Genomic DNA, 21,205 nt, shown 5'->3' on the forward strand with positions numbered 1-21,205 from the left:
AAACATATTAAAACTGATCTGGATTAGTAGAAAAAAGTATTCAAAACTGAAAATGGTAAGTTAATGTTACCTTGGGGATGGATGGGGCAGAATTTTCATGAGCAGAAGTTACAGAGACCGTTGCTGAAGATGCTCTACCTGGAGTAGCTTCTTTTGAACGTGGTATACGTTTTGCTTGACACACTAGTAATCGTGGTTCCTCACAATCCCAGCAGTGTACAACAACTAGACGACCCCTGCAACAGAAAAATGTATATGATTTGACAAATAATGGGTATGTCAAGGCGGAGGGTGGAGGAATGCAAAGGTATACTATCTCCAAAAGGACCACATCTACAGTAAGGCTGCTAAAAGAATGTCTGCAGCATTTCACATGCAGGAACTGCATTGTGTTGAGGGGACACTCTAGCACCAACCCAAGTTCAGGATTTCATTAAAGTTGCTATGTTGATCGTGCTGTGCTGTGACATCTGTCACTCCAGGTCCTGTCAAGTGCCACGCTTTCTTAGCGGCTGCAAAGCATCTATTGCGTGCTCACCGCTTGTCGCGGGTCTTGAGTTACCAATGCTGTTTGTGTTAACAGTGCAGTCTGTGATATGGCCTCTTCCTCTAGCCACAGGGAAGTGGGCACAGGTACTACATTACAAAGCCAATCTCATGAGCTAGTATATAATGTACAACACTATTCTGAGTACAAAAGGGATGAGTGCGGGCCTGTTATACCATTGTTGAAAGTTGTTGAATGGGTTGCTGCTGCTCTGGAAACTGGAATGACCACTGTGAAGAAATAATGAGGGAGAAGTGTGCTGGAGATCTACATGAACCAACTGCTGCCCTTTCGAATCCAGGGAAAACCAGAATGCGTGCTGCTAAAATGATGGGACTGCATAATTTTCAAGAGAACACAGTTCGGTGACATTTGTATGAGTATTATGTGCAGAAAGACTGTCCAACTCAGAAGAAGCTGCTTCTCTCAAGAGCTGTACTAAAGAAGATAAGGATTCAATGGAAAACTTTTCTGGAAGAAGAGATCAACTTGATTGAGAGGATATTGATGACTGGAGATGCCATTTTTACAGACGAGTATCTAAGCATAAGTCTCACAAAACAGTTTGGTTGAATGAAACGTGGGCAAATGCTGGTCATTCCAGACTAAACGTGTGGATCAATGACACTGCATGAGGAACAATGAAAGCTCTGGTTGTAAAAGTAAGTAATCTCATTCTTTTACTTGCTGGAACAATCAGTGGGTTTGTACCAAATGCTCTGTTGCTATTTACACCAAAGAAATCTGGTGACTATGACAAGGAAATGATGGTAACAAAATTTAAAAAGTGATTTTATGCATACAGACTGAAGTGGCAATGAAAAGGCTGGGAATCAAACCTGCTTATGAGGCAGGTGCACTAGCCGCTATGCCACCTTGGGACAGCAGTTCACACAACTACACAGATTACCCTGGCGTACCACCTCCCTCCTGAATCCAGATTCTCAGTGCTGCCCCAGTCTACTTTAAATTCCCCCTCACACACAAACAGAATTGACGAGGCTCTCCAAGTTCGGGAACAGCACCTCAGCATCGAATGTAAATGGGGGATCCAGCCCAAAACATAGCTGCAGGTACTTATGCAAATGAAATGACACAATTTCAGAAACTTTAATAGTCTCATACAGATATGATTTTATGTATATAGGCATAAGCGGCAAGTGAAAATTTGTATCAAGGCCGGGAATCAAACCTGTGTCTCGTGCTTACTAGGCAGGTGCGTTAGCCGCTAAGCCACCTTGACATAGTGGTCCACACCACTGTACGGAATACCCTGGCACACCTTCCTCCTTGATCCAAATTCTCACTCCGACCCCAGTCTACTTTAAATTCCTCCTGTATACACATAAAACCATATCTTGTATGAGACCAATAAAGTCTCTGAAATTGTGCCATTTCATTTATTTAAAGAGTGGTTCATACACTCTTTGCTTCCGAACATAGAAGAGAAATCCATTGTAACACTAGATAATGTACTACACCATTCTGTGCAGTTAATCAGTTAAACAAAGGCCCTCCATGCAATAGCAGGAAGAGTGACAGTAGGCAGGCTAGAGAGTAACAGCATAGATTCACTTGATGGGGAAATGAAAAAAGGCTGAATTGTAGGAATAGTAAAAGAGCACAAATCATGGGACTGACACAATTGCAGAAGAAAATGGTTACAGAGTTGTGCCTTCCACCACGTCATTGCCATTTCAATGCAATAGCAATCGCATGGGCTCAGGTAAAAAGTGTTGCAGACAGAAATAAAAAGATTTAAATTAAAAGATGTCGAATATTTAGTGTGTGAGGTACTGGGAAGTATTATTCCCACAAAATGGAACAATACTGTCAGACATAAGTTGCACTTTTTGGAAGAGGCATAGGAATGAGAAAGTGGACTAGAAAAAAGGTGGAGGCCGGATAATAAAATTAGGGGATGATGGAAAAGATAGTGACATAGGAAATGTGGATAATGATGACACACTCTTTGAAAACTGTGGAGTTTATCCTCTTCCCTAATATGTCTGCTTCAAAATGCTGTAGAAAGAGACCCACTGCTCAGAACGATGTCAAATCTGAACAGCATATTATTGACATTGGGGTGGAGGGGAGGGGGGGGGGGTGGGACATAAAGGAGGTGGACAACAACAATAAACAATAGATGGCACTATAAGCATCTTAACATAAATGGGGTGAGCTACAAATGACAGATGAATCGCGGTACAACAGCTATGGTCTGAGTTGCATCATCCGTACTGTTCATTGGGCACAACTGCACAAATTAGACAGTCACCAGGTGTGGCACTGTTAGTTAGGTAAACCCATCCAACACTGTAAGATCATAACACATTGGATGGGGAAAATTGGTTTTTAATTGATCTGAGGGCAAAAACCAGATAAAAAGCAAAATGACACCACTTTTTAATCATCCTGGGGACAATAACCACATAAAGAGGAAGACGCATTGGTTTCTAATTAATGTGAGCTTGGCACAAGACATGTCCATCATTTTCTGCTAAAAGTTGAAAGCATGAAACAATATGTTTGACAACAGATTGGAGTATCTCAAGGCTCATGTTCATGATGTATTATTCAATGTGTGCCTTTAATTTATCTTCATTTTTAATTGGAGCACTGAATACGACATCTTTAAGACAATCCCAAAGTCAGAAGCCATGCGGAAAAGACCAGATGATCTGGATGGCCAGGCTGATAATTCTAGCATTTCTGAAATGCCTTGCAGCAGCTGTTTCTGTGACTGTGCAATGTGGGGAGGAGAGCCATCTTTCATAAAATTACTCCTGGTTTTTGAAGGTCCGAGGATAAGATCATGACCTCGCCACAACTGCAATGATCCTCATGTTTCAGTGACAACTGGTTTGAAACCCAACAGGAATTGCTGCTCTCCGTAAATGCAGGTCCATCTCAACCAGTTTCTGAGTGAACATCGTGAAGTGAACTGCATGCAAAGGACATTTGGAGTTGTGTACCTCGCAAAAGCTCATTGGTGACAATGGCACATAAAGCAGCAAATTTTCAATGGGACAAAAAAACACTGAAATTGGAGAGTAGCTGACTGGAGGCATGTATTGTGGTCTCATGAGTCACAATTTTGCACTTTTTCAAATGATGCAAGGCATCAAGTGCACTAATACCACAATGAGGCATTTCACCCATAACGAGAATATTTATTTCAACATTTTCTGAGACCAAGTGTCACCCTTTCTTCTACATCTTCACACTGAGTACGCTATTGACATTCTCGTCTTCCAAATTGGAAACACCTGTGTTCACTGGGCTAAATTCCTGGTTTGGCAAATACTTGGGTACCCTGCCACACCTAATTGGCCCACAAAATCACCTGCTCTTAATCTGACAGAAAATGTTTGGGATTTTTCGAACAGCAGTTGAAATGTAGCAATTAACATACTCACAATTTGGTAGCTTTATGAGATCTAATCATCAATAATTGGCTTAAGCTGGATATGTTATACGAGAAGAATCTTATGAACTCTCTTCCTTGGCAAATTAAGGCCATTATCGAGGCTAGAGGTTGTACTGTGTAGTACATGTGATACTCCCTGTGGTGACTAATTTTCTGCCTGGGATGCCTATTACTTTGACAAGTTTCTTCAACGCAATTATAGATTCACATCACTAACAAATTCTGTCTCTTCTTCAAATTTAATATTTCTGTTTGTTAATTATCTGTCTAATATCAAGTGGCTCATGAAGAATAAAATTTGTAACAAAATTTTTGATTAATAATGTTAGTTATTCATGCAATCTGTTTCCCTTCCTAGTTTTGATGAACATTTTTGTGTATCGTTAATTTTATTTTGTTTTTTCTCACCTTATCTCAGCACAGACTCCTGAATCACCACTCATCACTGGAAGGCTGTTAGGCTCTTCATTACTGCCTAAACTGTCCATTCGACCAAGATCTGTATCATAACAGGAAAGTGTGTCGGCTTCCATGTCCCACACATACAAACGAGGGTCAGGTTGGAAATTTGACTGGAACAGTAATTTAAAACATTATTATTGAAATATGCTATGCCATATACAAAATTCATCTCCTTTACAGTCAGACTACAGTGTATTTCTTAGTGCATATTTTATGCTCTGCGATGAACAGGAAATTTACTCCCACAATAAATATAGCAGCAACAGGAGGAAAAACCTCACATTATATTTGAACACTATAGTAAATTTGTGTTAGCAATTTCCCTCAATCTTACTGTCACTTAACAGGTGTTAAAGAAATTTATGGGATGTACAGTCAGCATATTACTGAACTTTTTTTTGCACATTCTTTTTTTGATAATTATAGCTTATGCCTGAGAATAGAAGTTTAGAGAGAGAGAGAGAGATGGGGGGGGGTACCTTTATTTTCTGAACTGTATAATAATCATTCTTCAATACAAACAAAAAAGGGAATGTAGATCTGTGTTTTAATAATATACTCTACAACCCACGTTCAAAGCTATGGTCATTAATTTAGAAAATCCAGGATGTAATGTAATAATATCCCGAAAAGGAAAGTTGTTACTCATCATATAGTGGAGATTCTGGGTTGCAGATAGGCACAACAAACAGACTCTCACAATTAAAGCTTTTGGCCATTAAGGTCTTCGTCAGCAATAGACAACACACACACACACATACACACACACACACACACACACACACACACACACACACACACACGCACACTCAACTCACACACGACTGTTGTTTAAGTTGCCTGAGACTTCATAATATTGGTTATTAATAGGTTATCTAATGGTACTGGACCTGAGAAAACAAAGTTTCTATATGTTTTTGACAGAGCGGTGATGTAAGAAACAGTGCAGTGATGAGGTCAGTGACTTTTGAAGTTAGTTTCTCGCTCTACCTTCCTTCAGTTCCTACATTTATCCAATGCAATACGAAAGCAACACTTGAATTTAGTATAACTATACTTGCTGCCATACATTTACTAAAACACAAAGAAATTGGGAATGTAACAAAAAACTATTTCTAATATAATTTTGCTCCTAAGATATACTGTATATCTGAAGTATTTCCAAATGACTTGAGGCCAAGTATGGAATTATACTTGTATCTCAGCAAAAATATATATGAAAAACATTTCCACAGACAGTGGGAAGAAAGGTGAAAATGAAGTGAAAAAATAACTTGTGTGTAAGAAAGATGCAATAAGTTTTATCATTTACCAATTCTGGTGATGGAGTGCTCAACAAACAAGAAGTTGACACAGGACAAAGAAGACAGAAGATGTGAAAAATGTAGTGATCATTTTAAAGAAGGATTTGATGAAACAAAGGAGCACAAATAACAGAAACAGCCTGCTACCGTAGCTCTCCATAAAATTGTTTTAAGATTTTAACAGATAAGATGACATTTAGGGTCAATGTGGAGGCTGTCTGGCTGGCCTCGCCCGTTCATCCTGTCAGTGGGCAGGTGGCTGCTCCTTCAGCAGGGCCCGAGCAGGCACAGAGGGGCAAAGGCTTGCTGGTTATTGGGAGCTCCAACGTTGGGCTCGTGATGGAGCCCCTTAGGGAAACAGTGTACAGGGCTGGAAAGAATTCCAACATGCACTCGGTTTGTCTGCCGGGAGGCCTCATCCAAGATGTGGAGGTGGCCTTGCCTACAGCTATCGAGTGTACGGGGTGCAGTTGTCTGCAAGTAGTTGCTCACGTCGGCACCAATGATGCCTGTTGCTTGGGTTCTGAGGCGATCCTCAGTTCGTACAGGTGGCTGGCGGATTTGGTGAAGACCGCTGGCCTCGCACGCAGGGTGCAAACAGAGCTCTCTATTTGCAGCATCGTTCTCAGAGTGGATCGGGGTCCTTTGGTTTGGAGCAGAGTGGAGCATCACAACCAGATGCTTTGTCGACTCTGTGACGGTCTTGGCTGCAGATTTCTAGACATGCGCTATTGGGTGGGGAATTGTAGGACACCCCTAGATAGGTCAGGGGTGCACTACACAAAGGAAGTAGCTACTCGGGTAGCAGATTACTTGTGGCGTGCAGATGGGGGTTTTCTAGGCTAGGCAGTAGTGTGAGGTGTCCTGATGAACACTCACCAGTCGACTTGCAGCCAGGGAAATCAGGATGCGCTCAGTGTAAAGACACTTCAGCCATCAAGATATTAGCAGTAAATTTTCAGAGTGTTCGGAATATGGTTCCTGAATTTACTGCCCTCCAGGAAGCGTGTGGTGCGCAAATTATTCTCGGGACTGAGACCTGGCTGAACCCTGAGATAGGAAGTTCTGAAATATTTAGTGAGGGTTGGAGTGTGTATTCGAAAGACATATTAGACACTGTAGGAGGTGGTGTCTTCATTCCAGTTGACAAAAATATTGTGTCTACTGAGGTCAAAGTAGAGTGTGATTGTGAAGTTATCTGGACACGTTTAACAGGGCTAGGAGAAATAAAGTTAATTGTTGGGTGTTATTACCGGCCACAAGGTTTCACCATGGCAGTTCTAGAATCATTCAAAGGGAGTCTACACTCTGTATCGCAGAAGTACCTGGATCATGCTATATTAATCGGAGGCGACTTCAACCTACCTAGTATAGACTGGGATGTCTATGGATTCATTACGGGTGGTACAGACAAGCCGTCGTGTGAATTCTTTTTGAACACATTATCAGAAAACTGTCTTGAGCAGCTAAATCGACAGCCAATGCGTAATGGAAATATTTTAGATCTGGTAGCCACGAACAGACCAGACTTCATTGACGGTGTCAGTGTTGAGACAGGGATTAGTGATCATGATGTTGTCATTATGACTATGGTTACGAAAGTTAAAAAGTTGGTCAAGAAGGCTAGGAGAGTATTCTTACTAGAAAGAGCAGATAAGCAGTTGTTAGCATCCCACTTAGTAAATGAATCGACTTCATTTACTTCCAGTACGATGGACATGGAAGAATTATGGGACAATTTTAAACACATTGTAAATCACGCATTGGACAAGTATGTGCCGATGAACTGGGTTATGGACAGAAAAGACCCACCGTGGTTTAACAGCGCAATTCTGGGAATGCTCAGGAAGCAAAGACAGTTGCACTCGCGCTACAAGAAAGATCGGGAGAATGAGGACAGGCAAAAGTTAGTAGAGATTCGTGCTGCTGTAAAAAGAGCATTCAACCACTACCACCGTCATATCTTAGCAAAAGATCTTGCTGAAAACCCAAGGAAATTCTGGTATTACGTAAATTCGGTAAGCGGGTCGAAGGCTCCCATCCAGTCACTCACTGATCAGTCTGGCCTGGCAATGGAAGACAGCAAAACGAAAGCTGAAATTTTAAGTTTAGCATTTGAGAAATCTTTCACGCCGGAGGATCGTACAAACATACCACCGTGTGAGTCTCGTACAGATTCCCGTATGGAGGACATAGTGATAGACATCCCTGGGGTTGTGAAGCAGCTGAATGAGTTGAAAATAAATAAATCACCAGGTCCTGATGGGATTCCAATTCAGTTTTACACAGAGTACTCTACTGCATTGGCTCCTTACTTAGCTTGCATTTATCACGAATCTCTTGCCCAATGTAAAATCCCGAGCGACTGAAAAAAAGCGCAGGTGACGCCTGTATATAAGAAGGGTAGAAGAACGGATCCTCAAAATTACAGACCAATATCCTTAACATCGGTTTGTTGCAGGATTCTCGAACATATTCTCAGTTCAAATATAATGAATTTTGTTGAGACAGAGAAGTTGCTGTCCATGCATCAGCACGGCTTTAGAAAGCATTGCTCCTGCAAAACACAACTCACCCTTTTTTCACATGATATCTTGCGAACCATGGATGAAGGGTATCAGACGGATGCCATATTCCTTCACTTCCGGAAAGCGTTTGACTCGGTGCCCCACTGCAGACTCCTAACTAAGGTATGAGCATATGGGATTGGTTCCCAAATATGTGAGTGGCTCGAAGACTTCTTAAGTAATATAACCCAGTACGTTGTCCTTGATGGTGAGTGTTCATCGGAGGTGAGGGTATCATCTGGAGTGCCCCAGGGAAATGTGGTAGGTCCGCTGTTGTTTTCTATCTACATAAATGATCTTTTTGGTAGGGTGGATAGCAATGTGCGGCTGTTTGCTGATGATGCTGTGGTGTATGAGAAGGTGTCGTTGTTGAGTGACTGTAGGAGGATACAAGATGACTTGGACAGGATTTGTGATTAGTGTAAAGAATGGCAGCTAACTCTAAATACAGATAAATGTAAATTAATGCAGATGAATAGGAAAAAGAATCCTGTAATGTTTGAATACTCCATTAGTTGTGTAGCGCTTGACACAGTCATGTCGATTAAATATTTGGGCGTAACATTGGAGAGCGATATGAAGTGGGACAAGCATGTAATGGCAGTTGTGGGGAAGGCGGATAGTCGTCTTCGGTTCATTGGTAGAATTTTGGGAAGATGTGGTTCATCTGTAAAGGAGACTGCTTATAAAACACTAATACGACCTATTCTTGAGTGCTGCTCGAGCATTTGGGATCCCTATCAGGTCGGATTGAGGGAGGACATAGAAGCAATTCAAGGGGCAGGCTGCTAGATTTGTTACTGGTAGGTTTGATCATCACGCGAGTGTTACGGAAATGCTTCAGGAACTCGGGTGGGAGTCTCTAGAGGAAAGGAGGCATTCTTTTTGTGAATCACTACTGAGGAAATTTAGAGAACCAGCATTTGAGGCTGACTGCAGTACAATTTTACTGCCGCCTACTTACATTTCGCGGAAAGACCACAAAGAAAAGATAAGAGAGATTAGGGCTCGTACAGAGGCATATAGGCAGTCATTTTTCCCTCGTTCTGTTTGGGAGTGGAACATGGAGAGAAGATGCTAGTTGTGGTATGAGGTACCCTCCGCCACGCACTATATAGTGGATTGTGGAGTATGTATGTAGATGTACACTCCTGGAAATTGAAATAAGAACACCGTGAATTCATTGTCCCAGGAAGGGGAAACTTTATTGACACATTCCTGGGGTCAGATACATCACATGATCACACTGACAGAACCACAGGCACATAGACACAGGCAACAGAGCATGCACAATGTCGGCACTAGTACAGTGTATATCCACCTTTCGCAGCAATGCAGGCTGCTATTCTCCCATGGAGACGATCGTAGAGATGCTGGATGTAGTCCTGTGCCATGCCATTTCCACCTGGCGCCTCAGTTGGACCAGCGTTCGTGCTGGACGTGCAGACCGCGTGAGACGACGCTTCATCCATTCCCAAACATGCTCAATGGGGGACAGATCCGGAGATCTTGCTGGTCAGGGTAGTTGACTTACACCTTCTAGAGCACGTTGGGTGGCACGGGATACATGCGGACGTGCATTGTCCTGTTGGAACAGCAAGTTCCCTTGCCAGTCTAGGAATGGTAGAACGATGGGTTCGATGACGGTTTGGATGTACTGTGCACTATTCAGTGTCCCCTCGACGATCACCAGTGGTGTACGGCCAGTGTAGGAGATCGCTCCCCACACCATGATGCTGGGTGTTGGCCCTGTGTGCCTCGGTCGTATGCAGTCCTGATTGTGGCGCTCACCTGCACGGCGCCAAACACGCATACGACCATCATTGGCACCAAGGCAGAAGCGACTCTCATCGCTGAAGACGACACGTCTCCATTCGTCCCTCCATTCACGCCTGTCGTGACACCACTGGAGGCGGGCTGCACGATGTTGGGGCGTGAGCGGAAGACGGCCTAACGGTGTGCGGGAGCGTAGCCCAGCTTCATGGAGACGGTTGCGAATGGTCCTCGCCGATACCCCAGGAGCAACAGTGTCCCTAATTTGCTGGGAAGTGGCGGTGCGGTCCCCTACGGCACTGCGTAGGATCCTACGGTCTTGACGTGCATCCGTGCGTCGCTGCGGTCCGATCCCAGGTCGACAGGCACGTGCACCTTCCGCCGACCACTGGCGACAACATCGATGTACTGTGGAGACCTCACGCCCCACGTGTTGAGCAATTCGGCGGTACGTCCACCCGGCCTCCCGCATGCCCACTATACGCCCTCACTCAAAGTCCGTCAACTGCACATACGGTTCACGTCCACGCTGTCGCAGCATGCTACCAGTGTTAAAGACTGCGATGGGGCTCCGTATGCCACGGCAAACTGGCTGACACTGACGGCGGCGGTGCACAAATGCTGCGCAGCTAGCGCCGTTCGACGGCCAACACCGCAGTTCCTGGTGTGTCCGCTGTGCCGTGCGTGTGATCATTGCTTGTACAGCCCTCTCGCAGTGTCCGGAGCAAGTATGGTGGGTCTGACACACCAGTGTCAATGTGTTCTTTTTTCCATTTCCAGGAGTGTAGATGTAGATTTAGCTGGCAGATAAACATGACAAGATCTATGAGCATGATGAATTATGGAAATGGTTTAAGAAGGATTTCAAAAAGTATTTCGTCAGTACCATGAGAAGGAATTAGATTAAAAGACAGTACTACCAAAAGTGAAGAAACAAAAGAACAGGAAATGAGAGTTTTATGAGTTATGGTCATGCAAGGCAAACAAAAGTTGCTCACCCAAAAACGAAAGAGATGGTGATCATTTGTCATTTTTTTAAATTATCTTAATAAATAAAGTCAGATGCTTCAACAGCTTTAGATTCTAAAATTCAGTTTTTGTAACTAACAGAAATTCCCTGTCATATGAGCAAAGGCAGGTGTAATATAGTACAGATCTCTACACATTACAGGAACAAACAGATCTGTCTGCAGCAAATAATGATCCACCGGAAAATATCTTTATTAAAATGTGTTAAATTATTTAAATATATCCACCCTGCTTCCCTGTCTATATCTGAGTCACTACGTTACAGGTAATACAAATGTCTTTTCTTTAATTCATAAATCTTAAATTGCCGTTAAAATTTCTATCTATTTGGTAGGAAGGACTTACTCTAGCTACAGTGATGGAGACCCGTGTGCCAGTGCAGTTACTGCAAGCAAGCATGACCTCTCCAAAGTCAGGGAGCTCATCATCCAAATTTCGAGAACGCCCATGCTGCTTAGCCTCTCTAGAACGCAGACAAAAATGTTTATAAAAACTGAATAGTTATTTTCAAATTCCTCGTTGCATCACTAGTTCTTTAGGCAGTAGCATCAGAATACATAGGAATTATTGTAAGAACTGCAACCAATACTGCTTTAAAACTAAACTGAGACATTATTCCAATATTATTCATTGGTTATAAATTTCATGACTTCATCTACAATGGGTATAGATGTATTAGCCAACTGTGACATATGAACATTGGTGCTGGATCAGGACTCGAATTCGGCTTTCTTGGTTATTGCAAGCTGTCACCTTAACCATTTAGGTTATTTGTGCACGCTTTCTAGCCTGATCCAAACCTCCTCAAGTTACTGTCAATATCCTTACATCATAGTGTTAGGCATATAAGTAAGTAAACTAAGACAGTGAAATGCACATTTGTGCACACTAAAGTGGTGTACAGAAAATAAGTTACTGATTACATTTACTGATGTCCAAAAACAAAATGAATCTAGGAAATAAAAATTAAAAATATAATAACCATCAAAAGAATTAAATTAATTCTTTATAACATTAAAGGATTACAGAAACACAGGAATCAGGTTTCTTCAAATGAACAATGAAATGTACATAGCACATTAATGACAATATTAATGAATAATGGGAAAAGTATTAAAAAACATGACAACCCTTTGTGATGGATAATAAAAACGTATTACCATTTTCCCTAGTTCAACATTTCCCGAAGGTATGCTGAATCAGTCATTTTCACAGGCTAATAGTAAAATATTCTAACAACAGGGTAAAGAACACAAGATGATCTATTCTGTCAGAAAACTTTCTTGTCTTGCTCCTTTTAGCATTATGTGTGTAGGTGGGAGGGAAGGGGGAGAGGGAGAGTGGGAGTGGTTGGTGATGAACTATGAGATTTAGTTCTATATGAAATTATGTGTACATTGCATTCTTATCTTTACCATTAACTTTTCAACATGGGTGCAAGTATTCTTTTTTTAACTTTGCACTGCACATAACTCCGGCTATAATTATAAGACATCACATAAGTGATATTACTCTCAAAGAAGTTGGTAACAATATATTTAATGACACAGTGATGCAAAATTACAAACTTCACATAAATTTTCATTAAAACATGAACGCAAAATATTGCATTCAGTATACGCCCTGTAATCAAAAATATTAATTACATAACTAATTTTTATTGCTGTGTTAGTGTAATTCTATGAAGACATACAACCACATTTATGAACAGCAACTTCCATACTAAGTTGAAAAATGTTTTGCATGCAGTGACTGTCATAATTATTGAGACTCAGTTAAGTTGGACACACTTTCATTATGCACCATTATTCTACTTCTTCTTGACTGATCTCTTTCTTTTCCCTTTTATAAGATATCTTTGGTTCATCATATTTTGTACATCATAAACTGTGTCTTTTTATGGTTATCCAATGTAGCAGTTTGATCAAAATTCCTTATTCTTGAATCCTTTCCAATCATACCATACAATTTTTGTAGTGCACTTGTACTTATTAACCCTGTCCCCCTATTCTTAAAATTTTCAATGTGCTGTTGAGAAATTTCATGTTACTGATTTTTATTTTCTATTCTTTTTTTCTAAGGTATTCTGATTCAAATGTGAGATTCACCATATTAGCATAACACTGGTGGCATAAAATGTAGTGCATTTATTTTTATTAGGAGACATGATTTCACCCTTAAACTGCTCACATATAAATACGGTGTCAGCATGTTAACACAAATACCTGGATTACTCTTATATCTTTCTAATATGTCTGATATTACTGCAGATGAAAGTGAAAGAACTTCTAAAATGACACAGACCTGTGTGACAAATTCCAGAGACGCACGATTCCTAGAGATGAAGCAACAGTCAGAAAGGAGCCACAGAGTGACATGACAATTGGCTGACCTTCTGATGCCCCAAGAGATAGGGTTTGCTTTATAGTGCCGTGTAAGGTGCGGATGTCTAGTTTAGCACCCACTGACAGTACCACCAGATTTTCTTCATACAAAACGCAAGTGTCCACTTCACATGCAAATGTTGCTGGAAATAATACCAGTGTGAGAAAACACAACATTTCAAATTTAGTCATCTCATTATACATATGAGAAAAGATTTATTAAATTTCTAATAATTTCTTACAGAACAAGTAGGGAGTAAAAGCATAAAAGAAAAGTAAAAGTAACAATTTTTCTGCTTTCAAATGCATAAGTAGTTTGCAATAGCATGAATGTCATTTTCCTACAATTCTCCATTCACCTGCCATTTTGGTACACCTTCTTCAAAACCACACAATTGTACGGCCAATATAGCTGATACAGTTATGAGCAACATCTGTGACTTTATTCACATGTATGTCCTCATTTTTTGCATGCATCTTAAGTATAACGTTGAAAGACAAGGTTGTGGAGGACACTTAGCACTACAAGTTGTATTGTACTGTATCTTTAGTGATGCACTCAGTCATTCAATGTACAAAAGTGTCAATACAACATGGGACAAGTCAAACAGATGATGAGAGAGCATGTATATAAATAACATTGTTTTTGTAGTGAACATCACAATGAAGATATATTATGTATGTATTCATAATAATATAAGAATAAGTTCAAATAATAATGCTGGTCACAATCACACAGCACAAGTTCATTAATGAACTACAGGTTATTTCTAATAAAACAGTTTAGTTTTTAAAGATAATCAAAGCATATAATTTTGTTTATGACAGATCACATTCAAGAAAGTCTTGTATGCTGTAGAGGCAGTGTTTTGTAAGCAGTGTCCTTAGTGTTATATAAACATTCTACATAGGAAAAATATATTAAAAAACAAATATGGTGTGACTTACCAAATGAGAAAGCGCTGGTAGATAGACACAATAAAAAACACACAAATTTCAAGCTTTCTCAACCCAAAGTTGCTTCATCATGAAAGAGGAAAGGAGAGGGAAAGACAAAAGGATGTGGGTTTTAAGGGAGAGGGTAAGGAGTCATTCCAATCCCGGGAGCGGAAAGACTTACCTTAGGGGGAAAAAAGGACAGGTATACACTGGCACGCAAACACATATCCATCCGCACATATACAGACATATTAGTAGATATCCAGTATTAGTAGAATGTGGAACTAGTCTTAACAATTTTCTCAATCTTGTGTCATGGTGGTGACTATCCATATTCCAGTGCAGTCTACCTGTCTGCCTGTGTCTGACTCCAGGGATTGTAATGACTCATTAGCCTCTCCCTTAAAACCCACATCCTTTCACCTTTCCCTCTCCTTCCCTCTTTCCTAATGAAGCAACCTTGGGTTGCAAAAGCTTGAAATTTGTGTGTGTGTTTGTATGTTTTTTATTGTGTCTATCTACCAGCGCTTTCTCATTTGGTAAGTCACAGCATTTTTGTTTTTTACATTAAACACTACACCATTTAGTAGAATGTGGAACTAGTCTTAACAATTTTCTCGATCTTGTGTCATGGTGGTGACTATCCATATTCCAGTGCAGTCTACTGATGTTTTGTTTAATAGAACAGAGCAGTACAAATGTATACTGACTAGGGAGAGCCAGTATTTTTAATTTTTTGAAGAGTACTTTACATGTTTCTCTTTGCTGTTTGTACAGGATTATTCTAATTGCTTTTTCTTGCAGAATAAATAATTTCACTGATTCAGTACTATGACCCCAAAAAATAATTCCATAGCATAGCACTGAATGGAAAAAGAGCATAATCTATGCATGTCAGTGTACTGGTATTGAACTCATCCCTCAGTGAGTGGAGAATAAGACAAACTTTGCGTAACCTGGAACTACTCTGGTCGATGTCGTTTTTCCACATAAATGTGTCAGTGATGAACCCATAATGGTATAGTTTGTTTACAAATGTGCAGGCATGTGCCAATCAACATTGTGTGCAGCAGTCAGGAGGAGGTAGGATGGACACACAGATTATCTGAGTAGAACAGTGGACAGTTGGAAGAGAATGAATTCAAGTATATCAGTATGTGTTGTAAGACAGAGCACTGTGGATATGAGTAGATACACAGGTGCCAAGTTCAAAATTTTACTAACCTTCCCAAGTAATGCTTTTGGTTTCCAAAAATTACTTTAAGAAAATTCCGGGGAGACTTATTTAAAAACCTATCATACACCCTCATATTTCTATCTCTATAATGTCCACTGGAGAGCCATCCTTATCCATGTTGGCTGAACAACCACATAACTTATGAAGAATTGTCAGAAGCTTATACAAGGCACAGTCATCTCTTTCAATAATGTAGTATTAGTGCCTAATATTAAGATGAGTGCAGACCAGGATGACACCACAACCATCCGTATAGTACTCCTGGCATTATCATGAGTGTCCATCACCAAGGCTGCTTGTTATGGCTCATGAACGGTTCTCACCTCTGACAGGCAGCCCCAAATAAAGTTCGCAAAGATGGACTGTCAGTCAGTGCTCTATTTTGAATAAAGTTTCCGATAATTTGAATTATAAAATAGGTTGCTCCTGTGCTTTTTCTTGGATTTAATTTGTACCGTTTTTCCTGAATTTTCAAGAACTGAGTAAATATTTGGTCTGTGATTATTTTGACATTTTTCTACACAGCTCAAATGCAAACATATGTCTATGCCTTGGATGAATCTTTTAGCCTCTTCATAAGTTCTGCATGATGTAATCTTCTGGTGGGAATACCATAGTGTATTTCTTCTTTCCATGGAAGGAATCCTATACTGCTATTCTGAAACTTACTTAGTGATTTCACTCAAAGATTAGTTCAGAAATGTGCCCCGCACATACCAACATGAGGTGGCATATATTTATACTTAATTATTTGTAGGGTAGTAATTTCAGTCGTGAATACATTTCACCTGGAAGAATGGATTTCCATGCACCAAGAAACTTTTCAGTATTTATCTTACTACTATATCTGTGATGATAAAAGCTGTAATTAAGATAAAGATTTGGGGAAATAAGAACTAGCAGTTTCTGAATTATATGGGGCCATGATAAATGATGACTGCAATTTGAGAAATCTCCCAAGGTACGTTGACCATGTCACTCAAACATTTAGAATGAGGGAAGAAAGAAGAATTACAGCAACTGCAAACTGTTTATGAAAATCTTAACATATCATTTAATAATACTCACCAACAGACTTGGCAGCCATATTAGCAGCCGTAACAGAAGTAGCACCCTCACTGGGTGGTAACAACTGGTAAACAGCAAGTGTTCGTGCACTCCAAGCAGCAATGTGTTGTGATGACACAGCTACACCAGATACTTGCAGATCAACTTTCAGTTCCATGTAGTGCATAGGTGCAGGTGGAAGTGTCTGTACTTGCAGTACATTTGGAGATATCTGTACTGCTGATACCTGTTATATGGAAATGCCTTACATTACATACAACGAAACAATTGTTAAAATATAATCAATATCACAATTAAAATACAATTTGACAATAATTAATAATACATAGATACCACACATGTTTACTGTGCTGATGCAAAGTGATATGAGTAACTACCATTATTGAAGTATAACAGAACTATTTGTGTTTCCTCATTATCAAAGGAACCTTACAGATCACCTGTAGAAGCATGGCAGAGATAAAATGCTAGCTTGCATGTATGAGTATTTTCACATTTTAGTGAAGCTCAGTAAGGCAGAATGTCATACACATCATACTGGTAGAAACAGTATGTTGAGGAGAACACACTGAATGAAACATCTGGCTGTACAATTTTTGCATGTCAGATGGTGGAAGCAGATTTGCAAAGAACACCTGGAATGTCTAAAAGATGATACAAATGACAGCACAGAAGGTAAATGCACAGAAAAGGACTGGTTAGAGGTGCCAAAAGTAAGAGAAAAAATTAGTAATACAGTTGGAAGGATGTTGAAAAGTAGGAGAAATGGAGGAAAAGTGGTCAGGGAAGACAATGGAAGTGTAATTATAATTCCATAAAAACAAATTATAAATAGATAACCCAAGGTGTAACATTACTGAAGGGAGTAGCAATTGATGCAATGGATGTTAGTTGTCAAAAGTATTTGAAACGACTCCTTACTTTAAACCATCTACAAATTCAGAGACATTACTTGGTCTGCATTAACTTATATTCTAGAAATATGTAAAATATTCCTACAACCATGAAACAAAAGACATCATTTTTCTAGGTTTTGTCTAGCCTAAACTTTTTCAACATCCATACAAAATCACAATTAGCGATTAAAGGTGTATGAAATAGCTAACCCCATAAGCATATAAGTAAGAAGTGTATGGTTTTAGATTACAGGAAGAATCACTTATGATAAAGCTTTGTGTAAGATGGGAGCCACAGCTATTGACTGAATACTAATCAGGAGGAAATGTAAAATTCTCGTTCATTTTTGGACTATTACTGGAATACTGCAACTCTTTCCTTTCCGCACTGATTTTTTATGTGGTTGAGCAATGGATCCACTGTTCCACATCAGAAATGAAACAGCAAGCAAAACAGTAAGTGGTTCTATTTCTGGGATACAAAAATAATTCTTTTTATTGATTGCCTTGCAAAGATTAAAACAATAACTGGTAAATAATATGCAACTCTTCTGGACCAAATGCATAAAATAAAATTGTACAAGAGGTGTGGATTGCCAAAACAAACCATATCTTTCATTATAAACAAACACCTGCCCACAAATGTGATTTGACACTGAGAAAACTAGGTATTTTTAGAACCAGATTTGGCACCCTCTGACTTCAAACTTCTCCCACAGCTGAATAGACTGGCAATTGGAAGACATTTAGAGTCCAGTAATGAATGTTATGGCATTTGCAGGTGAATATTTTGCAGGCTTCCCAGAATCACATTTTATGGATACAATCTACTCAACAGAAAAATGTTGGAAAATGTTCACTGATCATAAGGGGACTACATCTAAAATCATCTTTCACAAGCCAGCTGATTTTTTTCCTTATCCTACAGCGAATGTAAATATTAAAATGTGACTTTGTTAACTGAATTTTTGAAATGTCTTTGCCACAAGATATCTTGGGCCCACATTACATAACTGAACCAGTCAAAGGCATATTGACTGAAATCAAGCAATGGAAAATCCAGGATAGAATGTAACAATATTATGAAAAGGAAAGTTTCTACTCATCATATAGTGGAGATGCTGGATGATAGATAGGCACAAAAAAAAAAAAAAAAAAAAAAAAAAAAAAAAAAAAAAAATGTCACATATAAAGCTTTCAGCTAGTAAGGCCTTCATCAACAATGGACAACAGACAGACAGACAGACACACACACACACACACACACACACACACACACACACACACACACACACACACACACTAATGCAACAAACGATTGCAGTCTCAGGCAACTGAAACCTGTGTGGTTCCATTTCATAATATTGTTACATATTGGCTGAAAGCAGTCATGACAACTAGTTTTGTAAACACAGCTTTGCATTCTTTTAGTGTTCAGCATGATGTAAGATATAATACTTACAGTACACACACATCCAAGGGATTTTTGGTAACTCAGAGGAAATGAGTAATACAAGAAACTTTTCAAATAAATAAAGCTTTTATTGATGTGTATATGTGGTGGAATGGGTGTTCAGGTATTTGCAACACTGTGCTGGGGCTGCCTTGTTGTGTGCACAGTCCCACACTGCATGATTGAAGGTGGTGTTGTAATGTTGCGAGTAAATGCGTGATAACATTCGTTGCTATACAGCCTGCAGTATTGGAGGCAGAGGCTGTGAAAGAAACTGCCACTTGTGTCTTAGCCAATGAGTCATGTACACCTGCTACTACGGCAGCGTGAGAACGGCTCCTGTGTCACTTCCTAGTGAGCGTATATTCACAGCCTATAAGAACCTAAATAAATGATATTAAATATTATTCAATCATTTTCAAAATCGGTACACTAACTTTTGACATTCAGGAGAAGATTGTACCCAAATTTCAGCTTTGCAACCATCATAGTTTCAAAGATAGAAAAAAATTGCTAAAAATGTCAAAAACCAACACTTAGGGAACTAAATTCAGTTTGGAAATATAATAGTTTATCTTTTGGTATTATCTAAAAACACAAACAGAACTCTCAGTGTGCAGAATTAATTAATTGAGATTTTATATTAAAACTTTAATTACTTTTTGTTTTCGTAAGATAAAAATCGGACAAAATTATTATTTGTGTCTAATATTAGCTGTGGGAGTAAATGTGAATGAATGAGAGGGTGTGCATGGGACATCCGTCAAATTTTAATATTGCATTATATACCGTTTTAAGTAACCTGCAAGAGTTACACAAGCCTGTCAAGGGGAAATGTTCATAGGGAATTACCCACTTTGCTGATGACGTATGTCTGGGTGTGATTGCTATTGTAACAGAGCAGCCAGAAAGTCAGCAGGAGTATTATCTGTATCTAAAGGATATTTACAGATTTATTGCCTTTTCATTCTCGTTTATGAAACATTACTTTAATATTTGTAGATCAGAAAGAAGTAAATGTGTCTGTATGTAAGGATTGGTGCAGGCCAGTTTTGGCACGAGTATGCTCATGAGTGAGCATTCTGATTGGCAGTTAGAATGGTTAGCCAATCAGAACTGAGACGGTTCCCACTCGTTACCTAATAGTTATATTGGGATTGAGGCCACAAGAAAGGAGTCGCTCGCCAGCCTCGGTCGCGGAAGGAAATGTTACATGAGATGTTTCTAATTACATGTAAAATGAAGGAATATTGACTTCCTCATGTTTGATACGTGTTGTGGCTAACGCTGATGTAGTTATGGACAGTTTTGTGAAGTTTGGAAGTTCTAGAAATGTTTAGTTGGACAGATATTTGAGTGTGAAATTTGGCCTGCATAGTATCCGCATGGCAATGTTCCAGTATTCAACTACTGAGCATTTTTGGCGAGCAATTCTTTTTTGAAATCCACCATAAGGACCAAATGTAATAACTCATGTTAGTGGTGGAATTAATGACTGTGGAAACGTTGTTTAACTCGGGTCGCATTTGGACAGATTTCTAGCTGCTGTGCATGTGAAATGAGTGTACGAATTGTGAATATGAAGAAAATAGCCAATAGTTTAAATGTGGACTGAATAGTAACGTTTCTTTGACTAGATGGACAAAAATAAACCTTTTTGTGTAGAAATTTCAGACATTATTTTCCAGAAGCCAATCCATTTTCTTACCGCCCGATAAATTTTTTAAGGACAGTTTTTCTACAGAATTTTATTTCATTACTACAGTTGCACGGTCTCAGTGATTGTAGATATTAGATGGTGTTTTTTATCAACAATGCTTTTACATCCTCTTGAAAGTATCTACTTTGCCGAGTGGAGGGACATCGAGCAGACGTTCTGAGGTAGGTGAATACTAATTTGCAGCCTGCACACGGAATCCTCAAACCCCCGCCAATAAATCTACATCTACATCTATCCTCTGTGAACCAATGTGAAGTGCATGGCACAGAATACTTCCTATATTACCATATATTGCAGTTTCTTCCCAGATTCATTAAGTGTCTCTGTGTGCACTGTAATTAGCTTTATCAATTTAAACAGTCCCTATGTTCCTTTAGAAGCAATACCTAGAAGGTT

At 39.6% G+C, this 21,205-nt stretch overlaps 1 protein-coding gene across 1 annotated transcript in view; it reads right to left on the reverse strand.

Annotated features, from left to right (window-relative positions):
• LOC126236856 (intraflagellar transport protein 140 homolog) overlaps positions 1–21,205 on the reverse strand; it is a 267,376-nt gene that overhangs the window by 161,046 nt on the left and 85,125 nt on the right. The window contains exons 8-12 of the mRNA XM_049946468.1: positions 16,741–16,966; positions 13,417–13,639; positions 11,458–11,575; positions 4,386–4,549; positions 71–236 (exon numbers count right to left, since the gene is read on the reverse strand). Coding sequence (XP_049802425.1) covers positions 71–236; positions 4,386–4,549; positions 11,458–11,575; positions 13,417–13,639; positions 16,741–16,966 — 897 coding nt within the window. The remainder of the gene's footprint in view (positions 1–70; positions 237–4,385; positions 4,550–11,457; positions 11,576–13,416; positions 13,640–16,740; positions 16,967–21,205) is intronic.

Source organism: Schistocerca nitens, chromosome 2, assembly GCF_023898315.1.
Source record: "Schistocerca nitens isolate TAMUIC-IGC-003100 chromosome 2, iqSchNite1.1, whole genome shotgun sequence".
Taxonomy (NCBI): domain Eukaryota; kingdom Metazoa; phylum Arthropoda; class Insecta; order Orthoptera; family Acrididae; genus Schistocerca; species Schistocerca nitens.